We start from the raw sequence: 21,331 nt of genomic DNA, 5'->3' as shown, positions 1-21,331 counted from the left end.
CTTTGGGGACGGTCTGTTAGTACAGTAACCTCACAGCAGCCATATTATTGGTCAGATGATGTCATTAAAAATGCTCCAACAGCACAAACACGTTGCGAGGTCTAGTTAGCAGACCGCTAGCAGCTGCAGCCACCTGTGTCACCATCCATCTGTCAGTCAAAGAGGCCACACCCCCAATAATGCAAACTTTAAGCCTTCATACAAGTCAAATAGGAAGGAAGAGATCAAAACAGTTTTTCTTTCTTTCTGCTGTAAAGTTGGACGTTTTATCTCGGGAGCCTCTGCTGGAGCCTCTAGTGGGCGTTAGAAGAACTGCAGCTTTTGGTGCTTTCGACTTCCATTGTTTACACAAAGTCTTTGATTCTTTGACAAATTAAGCAAGCCAATTTAGAATCGGGAATAGGAGCAATAATCGTTCAATAATCAAGCAATAATTGTTCCTCTCAGTAAACCTCAGAAATGCTCCATGAGGGAAGGTTTTTGTCCTTACGCTCACTACTGAAGACTTTTTCATTTAAGTTAAATCCTGAAGCATTAAGCTGACATTCAGATGTGATAACAGTCAATGCGCCTTTTTGGAGCACTTCACATCAACTCAGGCCTCTCTAACTCTCCCCTGGAAGTATGGAAACAGACTCCAATCCTGCACAGAATCAGGATTTTCCCCGCTCTGGGAGGACACTGACCTAAATATGAGCGAGTGAGTCATCACATCTGTTTTTCCTGTCTGACTTTCGACCCCCGACTCCCTCCTCCACTCTGAAACCGCAGCACCATCCCCCTTACCCCTCACTCAAAAATGCCTCTCGCTGCTTTTTCCACCCGTACATATCATCGCAGACCCCCATTAGACTCACCCTGCGTCCTGGGGAACGACGCTGGCCTCCATCATAACGGCGGCAACTGACTGTTTGACTGCTCCGTCTCTCTCAGCTCCATCGAAAACCCCGCCTCCTCTTTGCCCCCTTCTTTCCTCCTCCTGTTGATCTGAGCAGGCCTGAATAAGGAGAAACTACAAGGCAAAGGGGAAAATGTGTTCCTGTGTCGGCCCTCCCCTGTGTTTAAGCCTCGACTTCCTGAGCCGTTCGTGAGGCAGGAAGAGGCCGAGCACTTTGGTCAGACTTCCCCTGCTCTGCCTCTTCTTAGCTTGTGACACACTCTCTTTGCTTCAGCGCTCTGCAGCTGATCCTGCTCTTTCTCAACTCGGCTGCTCAATCAGACCTTTGAATTTCTGCATTTTTACATCTTTTGGAAACACAACCCTGCCTCCTCCACGTCCCTTCTCCCCTCCCCTCTCTACTTTTAAACTTTTCCAGATGCTCTCCGCTCAAACTCTGGAATGCTGGACTTCATGTTTCCTGCAGGCGTCACTGTTTTGTTTTTTTTTGGGTTGTTGACCCCGTTCTCCTCCTCCTCCTCTTCCTCCTCCTACTCCCTGCTCACATTTACAATAGAAACTCTGCTTTTGCTTCTCTACACCTACTCCTGTCTGAGCTTATCTCTTCTCTCATGTATAATCTCTCCCTCTGAAGACATTCCTGCCCAAAGAAACTATTAAGATTGGACTGATAGCTCAAATTAAAGTGTGTGTGGCAGGAAGACTTCATGTTTGCAGTTTTGGGAGACAGAGCTGCAGAGTGAGCGTTGATGTTAATCAGAAACTCTGCAGCGTGTGCAGAAGCTACAGACGCTATAGGTCTAACCCCCCACTGCTGCTCTGATGGCTGCACTTACTGTAAAACTTTAAGGGTGCATGGTGGACATGCATATGTGGTCACACACACACACACGTACATGGTGCATTCATGTGTGGTGAGTGTGCAGCTGCTTCCTGTGTGATCATTTTTCACTCCGACAGCCTCCACTACTCACATGAAAAACCAGGTGAGAAGCTGACTTCACACTACATCGTCAGCATCAGTGAGCATCCACCAGAGGGCGCTGCGGCCCACAACATTCACTTGGGATGAAACCAGGAAACCTCATTACAGAAACACCAAGAGTCACGCTCGGTCATTTTCAGCTGGCTGTTTTTATCCTCGGCTGCTCGAGCAGCAGGGAGCGGGGCTCATTAAGGCCCACTGTGACCACGGTAACGCTCGCCTTCACCACCGTTTAATCACGCTGCCGACGCCAAAACAGACCTGACCTCAGACTGAAGGCTGACCTGAACGATTTTACCGCCTCTCACTGATTTTTCTGGTGAGCTGCATGAAATGCGAACATTTAAAAAGTACAGATCAGCTCTGGAGACCAGCTATAAGCTCAGGGCCTCAAACCTTCTCTCTGTAACGCCCAGCAGGGGGCGCCTCCTCTGAAGTCTGATTGTATTGAGGTTTGTGAGAAAATGAGCGTCCTGATCAGCTGAGCTCAGACGGCTTTACGGTTGCTGGTTTCAGAACTGAACGTCCATCTTGCATTTACAGTCTGTGGAAAAATCACAGACTAAGTGAAAACTGATTAATGCTGCAGAGAAGATCCCTGATTGGAGCATCGAACGAGGCATGTGAGGGTCTTTCTGTGCATAAATTACTGCACATGCATTTCTCAGATCACCTCCTGTTCATCGAAGCTTGGACGTGCCATATATCATAATGGATGTAATGTGATATATTTTGTAAGACATTCATGCTGGCTCTTTGCTGTGCCTGGCTGTTCTCACAGTGAAAGCATGATTGTAGTATATGTGTCAGTTACAGGCCACCATATGCTGCCCCAGAGGCCTGCTGGGATGAGTCTGAATAGATTTCGAACCTCGTCTTTTATCTGTGTTCTGTTTCAGCTGAAATGGCAGCCAAGCGTTTGATTTAGGTGATTCATTTGTTTACTGGGAGCCGGCTGCAGGATTTGACGGCGTTTCAACATTTTCTACAGATGACGTGGAAGGAGTGAAAGAGTGAGAAGATCAGCTGTTTGTACAGCATGAGGTTTTTGTTCCAGACGGAGAAAGACGTGACTGACAGAGCGAATAAAGCACCGCTGGAATATGTAACATGACAAAGACTGTATCTAAAAGGTGCGTGCTGCTGTCTTTGGTTTCTGGAGCCTGATTTTTAAGATTCAGAGGTCGTGTTTTGGATGCTGCCGTGTTGTTTTTGTGTTTCAGGAAATGGCCATATTTGGATGTGAGGGTGGAGTTATCAGCTAATGCTCCCTGCTACTGCTGCCCTCACAGTTCCTCAGTTATGACTTTTGGGAGACTGACAACTTCACGTAAAGGTGTAGATCTGAATATAGAGAAGCACTAAGCTCCTCACACTTTGTGCTGGGGCTTCATGCTCTCACAGATGTTCCTCTTATGAAGCCCAGCTGTGCGGTGTGCACACAGATTTACAGGCTGCTCTCACACAGACGAATGTTTCTGTCCATCTTGTCTCAGCAGACACGCAGAGTCAACACCGCTCGAGCTCACATTGCAAGCCAGCATAATAATAAAGACGAGTCAGTCTGTGTGTCAATCACACGAGCGTCACAGAGACGACTGGCCCAGTTTTAATGAAATACGTTTTTAGAAAAGATTTTCCCCCCAGAGAATAAATGAAATCATTCTAATGTATGTTAACTACTGCCTCAGTGTTCGACTGTGCAGTGAGGGCTCTTGCTGGCTTTCAGAACCATCCACTGGCTAAATACTAAGTGAGCCTAAATAGCCTTGCTGCAGTAATGGATTCGGGAAAGTACTCCATCCATCCATCCATGCAGGGATGCTCAGGCCTCCGTCTCCCCACCCACTTCCTCCAGCTCTTCTAAAGGGGCAGTGAGGAGTTTTCAGCCAATATGGACACGAGGCATCAAGGAGACACCTGAACCTCCTCAGCTGGCTCCTTTGAGGAGTAGCGGTCTACTCTGAGCCCCTCCTCACCCTCTCTCTCAAAAGTTGAGACCAGAGGAAGCTTTTTGATCTTCTGATTGGCTCCCCCCTCACACAGCCAGAGTTGTGTGCTTTGGGTCACATGATCCTAACAGGTGAAGAGTGTATATTACTCAACCAGATGGTGAGTGATTGTTGGGTAGTATCAGTGGCACCAAAAACCTCCTTTGTGATGGTTTGGTAGCCCACAGTCAGTGTGGCAGACACTGACTTATCTGAAAACATTTGCTAATAACAGCCGAGCAGTCATGAAACTGTTTTCCATGAAAAATGACAAAAACCAGCTTCAGAGTAAAAGTTCTTACCCGACTGAAACAGCAAACTTCAAAAGAAACTTTTAAAAACAGTTTTTAACTTTTAAATATTTTGTTATGCAGCGGTCACTATAATGTGGTTCACCTTTCACTGTTTCACAGATTTTTTTTTTGCAATTTGGTAGTGGTGCAGCGGATCGCGGTTGATCCGTAATCCGAACCGATCCCACTCCACGGTTCGGTACGCACGTGATCCGAGGATTCGAAAAAGAAGAAAAAAAAGTATGTTTATGGTGGCGTGGTGGGTCTGTCAAGCGATAGTTCTGGCCAGCGCTAGCGGTCCAAGTGCAGGAGCAGAGGAGTTTGCGGTATTTAAGCAGCCCTTTGCTGCCCAGTCCAACTGGCTAAAGCTATTACAGAAGCTGTTGGGGTGTTTAGCTGCAGACGGGAGGCCGTATTCTGTTGTGCAAAACAAGGGGTTTAAACTGTGATGAACGTGCTTGAGCCACGCTATGATATGTCGTTTGCGTCCACTTTAGTGGCAAGATCGTTCCAAGCATGTATGAGCGGGAAAAGTTTAAAGTTATGGCTGAACTGTCCCAGGCATCTTCTGTTGCTCTAACTACTACAAATGGGTGGAGCTGTCACGGTCAACAGAAAGCTACGTGACCGTGACAGCTCATTGTATCACAGCGGAGTGCGATATAATGACCGGTGTGTATTATTGTAGGGTCTACCTTACAATATAAAGCACCTTGAGGCGACTGCTGTTGTGATTTGGTTCTTTATAAATAAAATTGAATTGAATTGATGATGTTTGGATGCTGATCCAAAAACTGATCCGAACCGTGACGTTTTTGATCCGTTGCACCACTGCAATTTAGCATGGTTTTTTTTGTTGTTGTTTTTTTTTTACAGCACATTGTGTTCTGCGTCCTGATTGGCTGTAGACCATGGTCAATCAATCTCGTGCCGTGTTTCTGGACATGCTAAAGGAAGGTAGAAGTTACCGTCCATGCAAACTACAGAGACCTCTGGTTTTAGCCAATGATTTCACAGCAAACTCCAGCAACCACTCACCAACCAGTCGCCAACCAGTCAGGGAATAATAATGTTTCCCTGGTAACCGATGGTTCAAACCTCTATAGGCCTCCGTGATGACCATATTAACGACACGCCCCTTCTATGACATCATACAGATGGAAGCAATGTTCCCTCTAAGCTGAGCGCGTGAGCAATCGCGCACTGCTGACACGGTCTCCCCACACATACAATCATCCAGCCTGAATTGGAATTAAAGTAAATACATGTATTTATTTTATTTTGCTGATTTTCTGTGCGGGGAGACTGTGTCAGCGGTGCTCACGTGCTCAGCTTCGAGGGAACAGTGGATGGAAGAGTCAAAACTCCCGCTTGCACTCGCAGCAATTTCATTATTTGAAATTATCCACATCTAATATGAACATCCAGCAGAGCAGCTTCCTGGGAGGAAAAGCTTTTACTAAAGTGGACTGTGGAGCCTTGGCAGTGGTTTTAAAGTGTGACTGCGGCGCGTTTCTGATCTCTTGAGCTCACTTGTCAATCAAAGCGCGTGGGTAGCATGCTGACATTTTCTTCTTTAGTGGAGGAAATTTGTGTTGCTGTGGGTGGCTCTTTTCCATTTATTAATGTGTGTTATTTAATTTTTATTTTGCCCAAACATGGTGAACATTTCCTGTTCTATTCATTCAGCATAAAATGGAACCAAACAGAGCGCGTGCAGAGCGCGTACCTGTCGTAGCACACAGGTGCAGGCGTGCATTATGTCTCCTGGTGGTAAAAAATAAACCCATCCACAGCAGTTTATGGTCAAACGCTGCCACTGATGACGATGCTTTTAAATTGCAGTGTACAGTAATGTGCGTACCCAATGTTGCTGTTTCTTTGTGTGTCGCTCTTACTCTCCCTGCCGCCTCCACACCGATGCGTGTTGTTGCATTAACGCGGAGGTGAAGAGTGGGAGGTAGAGGGCAAACTGAGAGGACTACAAGAGGGATGGAGCGAGCCAGGGAAGAAAGAGAGTGTGGGAGTCCGAAGCATAGATACAGAACAGATAGATAGATAGATCTATTTGACTGTCCTTCTTTCTCCTTCGTTGCCTCATTTCTAAAACGTATAATGACGATGATTTCCCACGGGTAACCCACTCAGGTCAAACTAAATCTAGAAGGTAATGAGAGAAGGGGAGAGATAAAGAGTGATGATGAACGAGGGATGAGATGGAAAGGAAAGAGAGGCAGATGGAGAGGAGAAGTTGGTCTCTTTGCAGCTCCAAAGCTCGTAAAGCCCCGAAGCTGTGTGGAGTGCAAACGGGAGGGAGGGAGGCTGAGTCGAGGAGAAGAAAAGCTCGAAGGGAGAGAGAGTGAAAGGGAGAGGAGGAGGAGGAGGGTTTGCGTTGGTGTGTTGGCTGGCAGAGAGAGCGCTTGTCAAAAAAACCTTCCACTGACAGAAGGCATGATTCACAGCAGAGAGAGAGAGAAACAGCAGAGATAAAGAGAGAGAGAGCGGCGACAGGGCAGAGATGCCAGTTAAGAAAAACAAACGAGGATGCTGATTTGAAGCGGGATGACAGCACGCCAGCAGGATGGGACTGAGATCGACGGAGTGGATTGACTGACTGTGACCACGCTGATAAGGTTTTGGCTTTTCTATTGATTGGTTTGAAAAATAGAGCAGGTGGTGGTGGCAGCGATGAAAGAGAGCAGGAGAGGGAGAGGATGCTTGAGAACGAAGGCTGAAAGAGCTAGAGAGACCTGGAATTATTCTCAACTATCAATAGGCTTCTTTGACGGCTGATGGAAATTAGACAGCTCCGAGTGCTCACCGCCGCGCTGGAGACGGGTATGAGTGCGAGGACTGTGAAAAGCTTTCTGAAGATGTTCAGAACACGAGTCAATCAGTTCTCTTCATGTGGAGATGACAAGTTCTCCACATTCAGTTTGTGAATCTGTAAATTGTGATTTGAACTTTTTTCGTCTGCTGTGGTTCTGAGGTTAGCACATCTCTCAGTTTGTGTGCTGGATGTCAACATTTCAACAGCCTTTTGCAGAAAATAAATTAGCTTCTTGTACATTTACTGGTACAGTTTGTCCTCGGGACTGTACCCTCTCAGGTAACCGAGTCTTAATTTAACAAGGTGCAAAATCGGGTGCAGGAGGAGCTGTTCGTTTATTTTATGTAATTTTATTTTCATTCATCATCCACTTGGATGAGGGCCCGGTGGCGCCAGTGTCCGGCAGCCTCGCCTCTGTCAGTGCGCCCCAGGGTGGCTGTGGCTACAATGTAGCTTGCCATCACCAGTGTGTGAATGTGTGTTTGAATGGGTGGGTGACTGGATGCGTAAAGCGCTTTGGGGTCCTTAGGGACTAGTAAAGCACTATACAAATACAGGCTTAAAGCAGGCACCTTATACTGCTTACTAAGACACATTTGCCCTTTTGGCCCCTTGCAGGGCAGACATAGTTACCCTGAGTTTTAATAATTAGACCTGAACTCAATACATCCTGTTTGTGAAAGTCTATGACGTGCTAAAGAATGCTATGTGATGGACCACTTTAGTGCATTAAACCTTACACCAAAAATGGAAAATCAGCTCTGAAATTAAAATGGATAATTTGCAGGAATATTGAGGCCATTTTAAACTTATTTTCATCGAGCATTAAAGCAGCTGGTGCTGCATTAACATCAGAATCAGAATCAGAATCAGAATACTTTATTGATCCCTGGGGGAAATTATTTTTTGTTACAGTGCTCCATTTTAAACCAACATTAAGACAAGACAGACAATACGCTAACTAAGAATAGTACAATATATACATATACATACATACATACATACATAAGTCACTTATAAATAAATATTTGGAAAAGAAACATGTGTAGTTGTAGCAGCAAACAGTGTGTTAAGTGGATGCGTTGTACAGGGAGATGGCCACAGGCAGGAATGATTTCCTGTGTCGTTCAGTGGTGCTTTTCGGTAATCTCAGTCTCTCACTGAACGAGCTCCTGTGACTGACCAACATGTCATGGAGTGGGTGGGAGGTGTTATCCAACATTGTCTTTATCTTGGACAGCATCCGCCTCTCCGACACCACCTTGAGGGAGTCCAGCTCCATCCCCACAACATTGCTGGCCTTACGGATCAGTTTATTAAGTCTGTTGGCATCTGCGACCCTCAGCCTGCTCCCCCAGCATGCAACAGCATAGAGGATCGCACTGGCCACCACAGACTCATAGAAAATCCTCAGCATTTTCTGGCAGATGTTGAAGGACCTCAGTCGCCTCAAAAAATAGAGACGACTCTGGCCCTTCCTGTAAAGTGCTGTGGTGTTTTTAGCCCAGTCCAGTTTATTGTCAATGTGTACTCCAAGGTATTTATAGTCCTCCACAATGTCAACACTGACCCCCTGGATTGAAACAGGGGTCAAGTGTTTCCTGGTCTTCCTGAAGTCCACGATCAGTTCCTTGGTCTTTGCCACGTTGAGCTGCAGATGATTCTGCTCACACCACGTGACAAAGGAGTCGACCACAGCCCGGTACTCTGTCTCATCATCCCTGCTGATGCATCCAACCACCGCAGAGTCATCAGAAAACTTCTGAAGATGGCAGGTCTCTGTGCAGTGGCTGAAGTCTGTGGTGTAGAGGGTGAAGAGGAAGGGGGAGAGGACAGTCCCCTGTGGTGCCCCTGTGTTGCTAATCACCTTGTCAGACACACACTGTGGGAGACGTACATATTGTGGTCTTCCTGTCAGGTAATCAACAATCCAGGACACCAGAGAAGCATCCACCTGCATCGCTGCTAACTTATCACCCAGGAGGGTCGGCCTGATGGTGTTGAAAGCACTGGAAAAGTCAAAAAACATGACCCTCACAGTGCTCGCCGGCTGGTCCAGATGGGTGTAGACACGATTGAGCAGGTAGATGATGGCGTCCTCTGTTCCGAGACGAGGCTGATAAGCGAACTGAAGGGGATCCAGATGTGGTCTTACTATGGGTCGCAGCTGGTCCAGGATGAGCCTTTCCAGGGTCTTCATGATGTGGGAGGTCAGTGCCACGGGCCTGTAATCCTGGGGGCCACTGGGACGAGGCGTCTTTGGTACAGGGACGAGGCATGATGTCTTCCACATCACCGGGACCCTCTGCAGACTCAGACTCAGCATAAACAGTTTATGAAAGACTCCACACAGCTGGGGGGCACAGGTCTTGAGGACAAGGGGACTCACTCCGTCTGGTCCAGCAGACTTGCCTGAGTGAAGTCTCCTCATTTGCATCTCAACCTGGTATTGAGTGAAGGTGATGGGTGGGGGAGGGGTGTCAGGAATCTCACAGGAGGCAACATGTGAAGAGAGAGGCTGGCACAGTGGTGTGGCTCTGGATTCCAGGCTGACTGCAGGTGAGGTTGTGGGGGTGGGAGCAGACACTGTGGTGTCAAATCTATTGAAAAACAGATTCAACTCGTCGGCTCTATTCTCACCTCCCTCAGCTCCCCTGCTGTTGGTTGGCCTGAATCCAGTGATGGTCTTCATGCCCCTCCACACCTCTCTCATGCTGTTCTGCTGGAGTTTCCACTCCAGCTTCCTCCTGTAATTGTCCTTAGCCTCTCTGATCTTGTCCTTTAGTAACACCTGGACCTTCCTCACCTCCTCTTTGTTGCCCCCTCTGAAAGCCCTCTTCTTGTTGTTGAGGAGGGCTTTGATGTCCTTAGTCACCCACGGCTTGTTATTTGGGTAACAATGAACAGTCTGAGCTGGAACAATGGAGTCGGTGCAGAAAGTTATGTAGCCTGTGATACACTCAGTAAGCCCATTGATGTCCTCGGCGTGAGGCTCACAGAGTGTTTCCCAGTCAGTGTCCTGAAAGGACGTCTCACCTTTTAGGCTGTAAGAACTATACCTGTGTAAAATGTCCAAAGAGTTTAGCTAAACAGCCTTTTTGTAATAGCACCAGCAAGTGGCCAGGATGATGTTAGCACCTCTGTAATTGTGGATGTTGGTGCCGGTGAGTGTGCTAATGAGCCGGGTTTAAATATGCAACTCTCAGCTGTGACGCACGAGGTCAGGACTCGAGTTCCAAGCTTGCTTTTAGGCTCGACTTTCTTTATGTTACATTTGCTTCAGGCACGAAAAGCAGTGTCCAGAATGTTTAGGTAAAAAGCACTTGCTTAGGCCGAGGCACCAAAAATATTTGACTCCGTCTAGACTGAAAGTACTCGGTTACATGTAGACTAAAAACATACTCAGCTATGTTTAGGCTCAAGACATAGCTATGGTTAGCTAAACATAACTTTCATACTAGAGCAATAGTACTCATGTGAAGACAACAAAAGTACTTCATTAGGTTCAAGCTCCAAAAGTACTTGGTCGTATTTAGGCTAAAAAAAAATACTGGCTTAGCTTTAGGCCAGAAAGTACTTGGTTAGTTTTAGGCTAATAATACTCCTGGTTTAAGTACCACGAGTATGCGGTTACCTTTAGGCTCAATTATGCTAAGTTAGCTTCAGGGCAGGAAATACTTGGTTATGTTTAAGATCAAAAAGTACTCAGTTATGTTTAGGCTGAAAAGTACCAGGTTAGCTTTAGAGTAGGAGCTTTTTGTTTAAGCCCAACAATTGAATGATTTTCTAACCTAATGAGTTGATGAGTTATCTCAGCTTTGGTTAGGATTAAACTACAAAAAGTACTTTGATATCCTCAGGAAAAAACCTAATCTACTAGAGTAAAAGTACACAAATAGGTACAGGAGCCAAAAGTACCTGGTTGTATTTAGACAGGGTACAGGGTTAGTGTTAGACCCTTGGTCAGGCTTAAGCTCCAGCAGTGACCTATATTTTCAAACTTAATTGAATCACCTCAGCTTAGTTTGAATTATCTCAGTTTTGAGGGGAGTCATTGAAATGACTGCTCACAACAGTAAAATATGGCGCTGACTGACACATGACAGGAAGTTACATAGATTTTCATCCATCTTCTTCCACCTGAGCATTTTCCATCTGTCACAGGCTGGAGGTGGAATACACCTTGGACTGGTTGCCAGTCTGTTGCCGGACTTTAGCAGGTTACCTATCCAACCAAATCCTGGAACGTCCACTGGCTGCCCCCTGTCAGCCACTAAGTGATGCAGGACGAATGAATTTCTTTATATGTGGACGGGGTTTCATTTCTGCAGCACTCTGTAGGCTGGAGGACATGGTTCACTATGTTCTGGACAGCACACTGCTCCCCTGAGTTTGTCAAATGCTCTGCAGGCACTGTCAGAGGAAGGTTTTAGAGAAACGCTCTCAGTTTACGATTAAACTTGAAATCGAATTCAGACTTTAACTTCCTGAGAGTGGTCACGCTCCAGCATCAACACAAGCTAAATGCATCTTTCTGTAGAGGTTCCCTGCAAAGTAAAGGCCATATCCAGGCTAGTCTCAAGCCCAGTTAGGGTCATTTTTCTCTCAGGACTGTGTGCAGCACCACCAATGAAGGAATTTCTATTGTCAACTAACCTGAATGAGAGTCCCTGTAATTGTGTGTTCATTGCTATTATTACCTAATATCCTGCTCACTGACTTTGATACATACGGAGAGACTTTTTCAGGCTCTTTTCCATGCAAATTATTTTTATTTGCTTTCTCTCTCCACAGCCAGACGAAGCTAATCATCGAGTACGGCCAGAATGAGACGAGAGGCTTTGACTGGATTCAGTCGTCCATCCACCGTCGCTCTGTCTGACGGACTGCCGGTCTGCTGGATGAAGATTTAATTGGCTGCGAACAAACACAGAACAATAAACAGCCAGAATAAATACAAATGCAGGCACATCGGGGGGAGAGTGGGAGAGAAGATGAGCTAAAAACAGCAACTGTGTGGACATAAAAACTGGACCCGTTTCATCTTTTCTTGCTGTTTTCCGAAAGCTGTTTGGAATATTTCTCAGAGTCGGATTCCTCATGTTGTTTGCACCGTTGTTATGTCATGGATTATTTGACGGGACAGCCACTTTTTTGCAGGAGTGTCATACTTTGATCATCAGAGATGCTCCTGACTTCTCATTAAAACAGAGAGAACACACGTCAGGAACATGTTTTTGAATGTGACGTTTTATTCTGGCATGGCCGTCTCAAACCCAGTTGCCATGTGTCCTTCACTGCCTGAATTTTTCTTTTAGATTTAGTCAAATTAACGACTTCACAATTCGCTCTTCAAGCTTCACCCGTGACTCCCACCAACCCCTCCCACCCTCAGCCATCCAACCAATCATGGGCAAGCCTCTCAGCCGTCCCGGGTGTTTCAGGAAAAGCTCTTGCTGCCTGGAGAAACATGGAATTGGGGATGGTGGAGTGGGAGGGCGAGATGGGGGGATGGAGGGGGGATACGGGGATGGCTACGTACCCCAGCGATCCATTTATGACACTATGTGCATCAATCAGCAGATTGACAGCCATCACCACCACCACCCTGGAGGGTCCATACGGCGAGACGGTTGCGGCGAGGGCAGTTTTAGCTACTCTACGAGTGGCTCGCTCCGAGTCAGCAGAGCACCCCCCGACATGTTTGACTCGCAGCCACGGTCTTTAACGCCAAACCCCTCCTTTGTTCGGCGCTTGGATGAGCGAGCCATCTATGATTCGCTGAAGCTCGGCGGTCAGGACGGAGATGACGGTGGCTGTCATTCGCCGGGGCGGTTCACCCGATCGGTTTCTCCCTCTGTGTCTTCATTCTCAGCTCCGGGTGTGTCCTCCTCCTCCTCAAAGAAACACCACCATCACCACCACCATCACCATGGAGACAGCACAAAGAGCCGAGACGGTCGACATTCCTGGAAAGTCCTGACGCCTCCGAAGCACCTGGAGTGTCTGGAGCTGACTACATCTGAAATGATGGACAGAGGAGGTGGATATCTAAACCCGGGGCACTACCCTCCAGCTGGGGGGCAGTCCTCCTCCCTCACCTCCCCCCTTATTTCTCCCTTCTCTGGCTCCCCTCTCTCCTCGGGCTACCACACTCCGGTGTTCTTCTCCCCCGCCAAACCTCGACCCAGCCAGACTCAGAGTTTACGCTGTTCACCTCCCCACGTGATCCAGCCCAGGCATTACTCCCAAACCCAGAGCCTCAGGCTGTCACCCCCCCAAGAGCTGAGGAGATCCCCTTACCGCTCCCCGCTGGTCCAACTGTCTGCTCACGACCTGGAGCAGGACCTCAGGGATCGAGGAGGAGGAGGGGGAGGAGGAGGATGGGGACGCAGCGAGCGAGAAAGGGAGTGGGAGAGGGAGAGAGAGAGGGAGATGGAGCGAGGGTGGGCTCAGCGAGAATGGGAGAGAGAGAGGGAGAGGGGAAGGCTGGAGAGGGAGCGAGCACGGGAACGGGAGAGGAGGGAAACATCTTTCGCGACCTTCGGGTATGGCCGACCAGTTCCTCTGCGTTCGGACAGAGACTCTGTGTTTCTGGAGTCCGAACAGGGTCTCGACACAACGCCATTACTGCTCCCCCAGCCCTCTCCTTCACCCTCGCCCAGCGCTGCCCCCAGAATGGGCACTGGGGCGGTGGGTAGGAACAGAGCTGGGTCAAAGGTCGGCCCTGAAGGTGTGGGAGGGGTCATGGTTTCCAAATACGACAATGGAAGCGTGGGTTTGGTGTTGGTTGATAGTAAATCTGGGTGTGGGCCAAGGTTAGTGAGCGAGGTTGGGGGTAGAAATGTGATGGAGGCTGAAATGAGGGCAGGAATACAAGAACACCATCGTGCTGAGAGCTGGAGCAAGTATGACAATGGATCCAGGCCCAGCGTTAAAAACGAAACGAGGATGGGCTCCCAGGTAAAAACAAGACCAGGGGGGCGGGATTTGGAAGGAAAAGTGCAGTCTGGGGTGGGGAGGGAAAATATGGCTCCATCTGCAAACAAGGAGGTACACAGGGCAGGGTCATCAAAGAGTGGAGAAAGATCAGGAAGGGCTGTAGCGAAACCAGAACCAATCGCTGAAGCTACACCGTCAAATGTGACTGAGAGCAGGGATGAGCCTGGAGCTAGAGCAGATCCTGCAGCTGGATCTGGTCCAGGGATGAAGCCACAGGGAGGAGCAGAGGTAGAGACTAAGGCAACTTCAAAGAAGGTGGAGAGACAGAGTGAGGCAGAAGCTGAAGTAGCTAAAGTAAATAAGGAAGTTGTTGCCGCAGCGGAGTCCAGGATGGAGGAAAAACCTGAGACCGATGTTACAATTGCTCCTACATCTAAGCCTGAGGCAGCAGTAGAAGGTGGAGCTGGCAGTGAGACAGGAAATAAGACTAACAGTGAGCGCGGGGTTGACACTGAAGCCAACAGCACCAAGACCGCAGACAAGGGTCCTACCTGTGCTGCGGCCGAAGATAAAACCAAGCTTCCTGCTGCAGATCAACCTGAGAAAAAGACTTTCAACATTGATAAAACTGAATCCAACCATGTGGAGAAAAGTTCACGATCCAAGAAGTCCAAATCCTCCAAGTCCAGCTCCAGGACTCGACCAGGCACCGCCACGGGCCTGCGGCCAGGTGTGGTCAGCCCGCGGCAGAGCAGGGCGCTCGGAGACCTCGAATCAACAGGCCCAGCTGAAGGCATCGAGTCCACGTGGCCTCGCCGAATCATCGTGAGAAAGAGGACCGTTCGTCAAGGTGGAGCACTCCACAATCTCCCCATCCTCCCCCCCCTCCCCTCCGTCCTCTCTGCGCTGGAGAAGAGACGCCCACTCGGCCACCTCCGTGCAGGCCACTTCTCAGAGAACCCTTTATCAAATATAACAAACTCCACCAGTATTGTGGGACGATGCTCGCTCAAAGAGCCCTCGCATCAGGAGCCGGGGTTGGGGTCCAGTTTGGTGGGCAGGGCTTCGCTGAAGGAGCAGAACTTGGAGCACTGGAGGATCTGCAGAGAGCAGGAGGAGCCAAAGAGATCCAAGAGCAAAGAAATACAAGGGGACAAGACTGAGGAGGAGAGGAAAGGGAATGAAGAGCGGAAAGAAGAGAAAGACAGAAAGGAGGAGAAAGTGGAGATGGACAAAGAGAAGGGTGGGGTGGGGCTGGTGGAGGAAACAAAACAAGAAAGAGCAGAGATGGCAGTCGAATTGAAAGTCCAAGACAAAGCAAACAAGTACAAGGAAGCGAAAAAAGGCAGAGATATCGAGATAACTCCTGAAAAAGTGGAGGAGAAAAGTATGAAGATAAGGGATGAAACTGCTGGGCGAGGCTTGGAGGAGGAGGAGGAGGTGGTGGTGACATTACAGAAAGAAGAAGGAGAGGCGGAGGGAGGAGAAGGAGGCACACTTGGCGAGGAAGGAGGGGTGGAGAGCTGGGACGCTGTCCTTGATATGGTCAACACTTTGTGGGATGACGGTTGGGATAAAGGAGGAGCAGGAGGAGGAGCAATAGGCGATGCAGACTCCCTCTCGGGCTCCCTGCAGCGCTGGCCTCTCCTCCGACCCCCCATCGGGTTCGGAGGGTCCCACCCTCCCTCCTCAGCAGCCTCGGAGCTCAGCCTGACGGAGCTGGAAAGGAGAGCCCGGGAGCTGGACTCTGACCTGGAGCACCTCGACCTGTCTCAGCCCCTCAATCAGGAATCGTACCCAGCGCTCCTGGAGCCTCAGAGGGAGCGAGCGGACATGTACCAAACTCACCCCGGGCCTCAGAGAGAGAAGGCTGGCCTGCACACAGGTAAACACCGCACACACCTGCAGGAACTCGCACTCGACACACGGACGTTCACGCCGCTTTAGAAATCACACCTGACAAACGTGCTGGCAGCCTGAAGCGTTAGATGATGAGTTAGACGATACAAACACAGGAGTCAGTGAAGCTTACTGACGAACACGAGGCAGGCAGGATGAAGGTGAACACCACCTCGTTAGCTGAGAGCTGATTGGGAACAAGACAGGTGGAGACAAAGGAACACGAGGTCCGAGGAGAAATGTGACTGTGACCCACATGAGTGAATTTATAGTCCAAACACGGTGGATAAAAGTAATGAAACATCTGTCGTCGCAGTCACACACTGACTTCTTGTTCCAAATTAAAATGAATTTGGCTCCAATAAAACACAAACCAAATCGAGTCTGTCAGTCGGGGTAACATTTTCAGATTTTCTAGGCTGTATTTCTTTATTTCTGTTTTACAACAACAGGTGTTTAATCCCTTTAAACGAAGCCCGGAGAAAGATGCTTTTGTGCTCGCTGTTTGCGCTCCGCCGGTGCAATCACACTGCAGACGCTGAGCAGGTTTTGGATTTCAGTCGCTGTTCTGTATTGTTTGTGACTCAGAGTTTAGCTGTGATGCTGGCTGTGAATTATTGGACCAAAACAGGAGGTGGTGGTGAGCTGGTGCCAGAAGCCTGCTCCTCCAATCGATGTATTTATTCACAGAATTTAGAAGAAACAGCAGCAAAGCATTTAAAAGACATGAAAAGAGTGAAAAGAAGAAACACAAACAAAAGTCAATAATAGAGAAGATCAATCATCTATGAAAACTTTATAAAAGCTTCACAAAAGCCTGTTTATGAAGGAGGTTTTAACAGTTTGCAGTGAGGAGCTGAAAAACTGTTGGGAATGCTGCTGTGGGAGGCAAACCTGAGCCGAGCTGTTTCCCACTGCTGGAGCCCCTGCTGGACCGTAGAGGAACTGCAGGTTCAGGTGTGCAGCCACTTGCAGCAAAGTCGTGTGGATGAATGTTCCTGCATGTAAATGTAAAATATAAAAAGCAGTGATAATTGTTCAGCACAGCAGGGAGTGGTGTTACCTTCCCCCTCGTGGGGGCGGTTGAGTCAGAGCCAGGTGGAGATTTGGAAATGCTTCATGAACTGTAGCAGCAGTGACAGATTCACTGGTCCATAAAGGAAAAGTCAGGGCTTTAAAACAGGAGCGTTTCTGCTTGATTGTCATGTGAGCAGTGGCTTTCTTTGCTTAGATCCTTCCAGGAACCAAAGAAAGCCTCGGATACAAAACAGTGGGGAAGAAAAGGCAGGATGCACTGGTTATAACTGTTTCTCTGTTTAAAAAGGTAAATATGTGATGTTCTTTTCAGGGGTGGGCAGCAGGTCCCAGGTCAGCTTGGAGCTCAGTACTACAGCCTCACTGGCTACAGACGCTGACAGACCTCCCGGCTCCTGGTCAACCAAATCTGCCGGGACGTCCACCACTGGCACAAGGTAAGGAATCTAAAAGTGCAGGGCTCTAGACTAACTTTTTGCCATGTGCCAGTACACCTAACTTTTTAAAGTTAGGTGTACTGGCACAAAAGTTAGGCGCACACAAATTTTATAATAATTTATATAATATAATGTGTTTTTCTGGATACACTGTGCTTTTTCAGCATTCAAAGATTGATGACACCGTGTCAGAGCACTGGCTATGAATTTCAGAAGGATCAGGCCTTAACTTAACAGAAAAGTTAGCAATAGTTCTTTTCCTATTACAGCGACATCCACTTCTGTCGTGCCTAGGCTGCTCACTAGGGCTGGGTATCATCACTGATTTCTATAATCCATTCGATTCTGGTTTTCAAAGTCCCGATTCGATTCAACTTAGCCAGAAGAGTCAGAAATATTATAATTCTGATCATTTATCAGTACTGACTTCATCAGAATTGTGAACATCACAGCAGATGCCTTTGTGTGAAAGTAACTGAGAATAAAACACAGAAAAACATGAAGGAGATTTTCCCTGGTCTGGCTTTTTATAGCAGATAACCTTAAAAATATTCTACAATGTTCTGTATATAAAGTTTAAATTTCTTCAGTATTGAACAACAAAAAAATAGGCTTTCTTGTCCGAGGTCATTTAAGTGAAAAAAAGAAAAAGAAAAGAAAAAGACAGCAGTCACAGCGCTGTAAACAACGGTAGACTGGTGGGTAATAAGCGAATGAATAATACAGAAAACAGAGATTGGAGACGGGAAACTGTTCTTGAAGTACAGAGAGAGATAGAGAGAGAGCTAGCTGTGCATGAAGTGTGATTTTAATAGTCGTGGAAGCAAAACAGCAAAATTCATGACGACATTGATCAAATGTGAAGCGCAGTTTGCTGCTTCTTTTGCTGCTGGCTCGGTGAATTTTGGTTGGAGAGACAAAACCTGCAGCTCAGAATCAGCGCAAAAAGACGTAATCACAGCGCGGACCCGACACATCAGAATCGCTAAGCTCCGACAGCGTGTCCGTTTACGGGCCGTCGGGTGAGAAAGCCGAGAAAGACAAAGCTGATTCTGATGCGTCGGGTCTGTGTTTACATCTTTGTGTGGAGTCCGTGTACCTGCTCTCATTTGCTGTTTGGTTGTTGTTGAAATGGTTTTGTGAGCTTTAATCTGAGAATCTGGCGTTTCTGGCAAAACACAGTTATATTTAAAAGTTGATTCATGATTTAATGAATTGATATCGCTTTATTCAAGCTACTCACCTCCCACTTCCACCTGCACTTTCAACTGGACCACGGCCAATCAGAGAGGTCCCGCCCCTTACTATCTCTGATTGGTTTAGTCCACGATAGGGGCAAAATGTGTGTCTGTTGTTGACCACAGGGAAGGTTGCAGATTTTTTATTTATTTATTTTTTTGCTACCGGAACAGTTGGTCGCACAGGTGCAACCAAAATTTTTTTTTTAGTCGGACCACTGAAAAGTTTGGTCGCATTTGCGACCAAATTGGTCGCACTCTAGAGCCCTGAAGTGTCACTGCAAGATGCCAGAATCCAGGATCAGCCATGTCTCCACCCCTCAAAGGCCTGTCCTGTGTCTCGTAAACTGAGGACAGATACAGGTGTGTTTGAATGTAATGGGATTACTGACGGGAACAGGAACCAGTGCAGAAACAGCACTGGCAGCTAAATGGGCAGAGCTGTTTCTCTAAACTGGAGACCAAAACGATGTGTCAAGGTGATCAGAAAAACTGATTTCCATGGATGAAAATACGTCATATTCTGATTTCATACTTAGAAACAGGGTGGGTTTAATTACACACCAGGCTGATTTTGAGCCAGAATCACACTACAGTCAAAATGAGCAGGGGGCGACCGTGGTTCAGGGGGTTGGGAAGGTTGTCGGTTCGATCCCCAGCCCTGTCTGTCCTGGTCGTTGTGTCCTTGGGCAAGACACTTCACCTACCGCCTACTGGTGATGGCCAGAGGGGCCGATAGCGCGATATGGCAGCCTCGCTTCTGCCCCAGGGCAGCTGTAGCTACAACTGTAGCTGCCTCCACCAGTGTGTGAATGTGAGAGTGAATGAATAGTGGTATTGTAAAGCGCTTTGAGGGTCTCGAAAAGCGCTATATAAATGCAATCCATTATTAAAATAATGATGACCGAAGTTACTGCAGCTGTGCAGTGAATCCAGTGATGTCACTGCCTTTGAAATGATCACATGTGAGAAACTGAAATTGAGGAACTGCAGCACAAACAGTGATGTACAGTATATACACTGAGCAATAAAAACATCAGACTGTCTGTTTAATGGACTCGAGCTGCTGTTTTATTCGCTGTTATTAGCTTTTGTGTGAACGTCCCAGAACAGAGCGAGCTGTACCTTGATGAGCTGAATCATTTAAGCTTAAATGTCATCCAACTAAATGATCTCTAATCATATTCTTCAAACTGAGCTTTGAGGGCTGGAGCTGCTGTAACTGTGTTTGTAATCAGCATTGTTATGAAATCATTCATATGAAGCTGTTGCAGGCGTCACACGTTTTATTAGAAACTGATTAAAAACTGCACAGTTAACTTTCCTGTCTCTACCTGATCATTCCTCATGGCTTACAAATAAAGACACAAACCAAACCGTGTCACAGCCGCAGCAAAATTTAGAAAGTGAATGTATTTGTAGTGATGTGTCCATCACCCGGGATATCTGTGCCGATGGCTTGGGGCTGTGCGGCTAAAACAAATCAATGGCCTTGATCTGAAAAGTGGGTTATCACTTTAAAGGCTTCGGGGGGGCTGAGCACACATGGGGATGCTTCACCGCCTTCTGTCCTTTTCTTCTTTTCCAGCTCTGCTAAAGAGGACAGCTCTCCAGACTCCAACCTGACGCTGGAGTCCGACTCAAGCGGCGTTTTCCTCTCCTTATCCAATCAAAGCCAGGAGGAGGCTGGCTCTGACAGTGACCAGCCAATCAGTGGTTCCGACCTGGGCAGCAGCAGCACGTCACTGGAGAAAGATGGGGACGATGGAGGGTTAAAGGAGTGGGGGAGGGAGGAGAGCGCGGAGCTACAGTGGTGCTACCCGTCACTCCTCAACACGTGCTCGCAAGAAGACATCGAAGGCGAGAGGGAGGAGGCGGGGCGCGGAAACATGGAGGAGGATGAAGAGCGGGGAGAAGGCGAGGACAGAAGGAAGGATGGGAAGATGGGAATGGTTTCAGTCATCAAGAAGCCGTTAGAGCAGAGCGTTATTAAGAGCTCCATGGCTCTGAGAATTGAGGACATGCCCCCCAGGAAAAAAGTCACCCTCATGGGAATAGACTCCCCTCTTCCTCTGTCTCCTTCAAAGCAGCCAATCAAACACTTTCTAGATCCCAACCAGAAGCCAATCAGAACATCAGGGCTGGACTGTGGTGACATAGATCCCTTCGTCCAGTCGGACAGCTTTGTTTACCTTGCTGTGTCTGCAAGACCTGCCTCCAAAGGTGAAGTCACCACGGTGACAGAAGCCCACAACGTGAAAAAGGACAGTATACACCACCACACACACGGCACGAAAACGCACGTGGATCCGCCTAACCCCAACTGGGACGCCAAGCCAACACAGCTCGCCCCACAGAAGCCAGAGGAGGGAGATTTCCTGTGCACCGACAGCTTCGTCTACCTGGCAGCTCCAGCCTGCCTCCTGCTGGGCCCTCCAGGAACTACAGCCTACAGCGGCAAGTGAGTATGCACTCGTCTACACTCCACCTCTCAGCTGAAAGAGATGTATTCATTTATAAAAACCATCCATCCGATCATCTGATCATCCATCCATCCAGTCATCCGATCATCCATCTGATCATCCATCCATCCATCTGATCATCCATCCATCCATACAATCATCCGATCATCCATTCAGTTTTGGTTTCTTGTGCAATCTTTTCACTGTCAGCTAATGTCTCAGTGACACTAGAGTAAAAATAGGTTGCCGGCCTCCTTACCACCAGGAGAAACTGGTGGTTGCTCAGTGATTGCATTGAATGTTTGGTGACCAACTGGCGAC

General features: G+C 47.9%; 2 protein-coding genes across 2 annotated transcripts in view; one reads left to right on the top strand and one right to left on the bottom strand.

Annotated features, from left to right (window-relative positions):
- Nucleotides 1–1,313, bottom strand: part of rin3 (Ras and Rab interactor 3) — a 31,291-nt gene extending 29,978 nt beyond the window's left edge. The window contains exon 1 of the mRNA XM_080870351.1: nucleotides 858–1,313. Within this exon, the coding sequence (XP_080726477.1) occupies nucleotides 858–892 (35 nt within the window). The 5' untranslated portion in view covers nucleotides 893–1,313. The remainder of the gene's footprint in view (nucleotides 1–857) is intronic.
- Nucleotides 1–21,331, top strand: part of LOC308389632 (uncharacterized protein) — a 33,727-nt gene that overhangs the window by 4,705 nt on the left and 7,691 nt on the right. The window contains exons 2-4 of the mRNA XM_080871121.1: nucleotides 11,792–15,824; nucleotides 17,187–17,310; nucleotides 20,137–21,009. Of these exons, the coding sequence (XP_080727247.1) occupies nucleotides 12,407–15,824; nucleotides 17,187–17,310; nucleotides 20,137–21,009 (4,415 nt within the window). The 5' untranslated portion in view covers nucleotides 11,792–12,406. The remainder of the gene's footprint in view (nucleotides 1–11,791; nucleotides 15,825–17,186; nucleotides 17,311–20,136; nucleotides 21,010–21,331) is intronic.

The sequence above is a fragment of the Rhamphochromis sp. 'chilingali' genome, assembly GCF_963969265.1.
Source record: "Rhamphochromis sp. 'chilingali' genome assembly, chromosome: 21".
NCBI classification, from domain to species: domain Eukaryota; kingdom Metazoa; phylum Chordata; class Actinopteri; order Cichliformes; family Cichlidae; genus Rhamphochromis; species Rhamphochromis sp. 'chilingali'.
The sequence above is the reverse complement of the archived record's forward strand: the minus strand, read 5'-3'. Positions and strand labels throughout refer to the sequence as shown.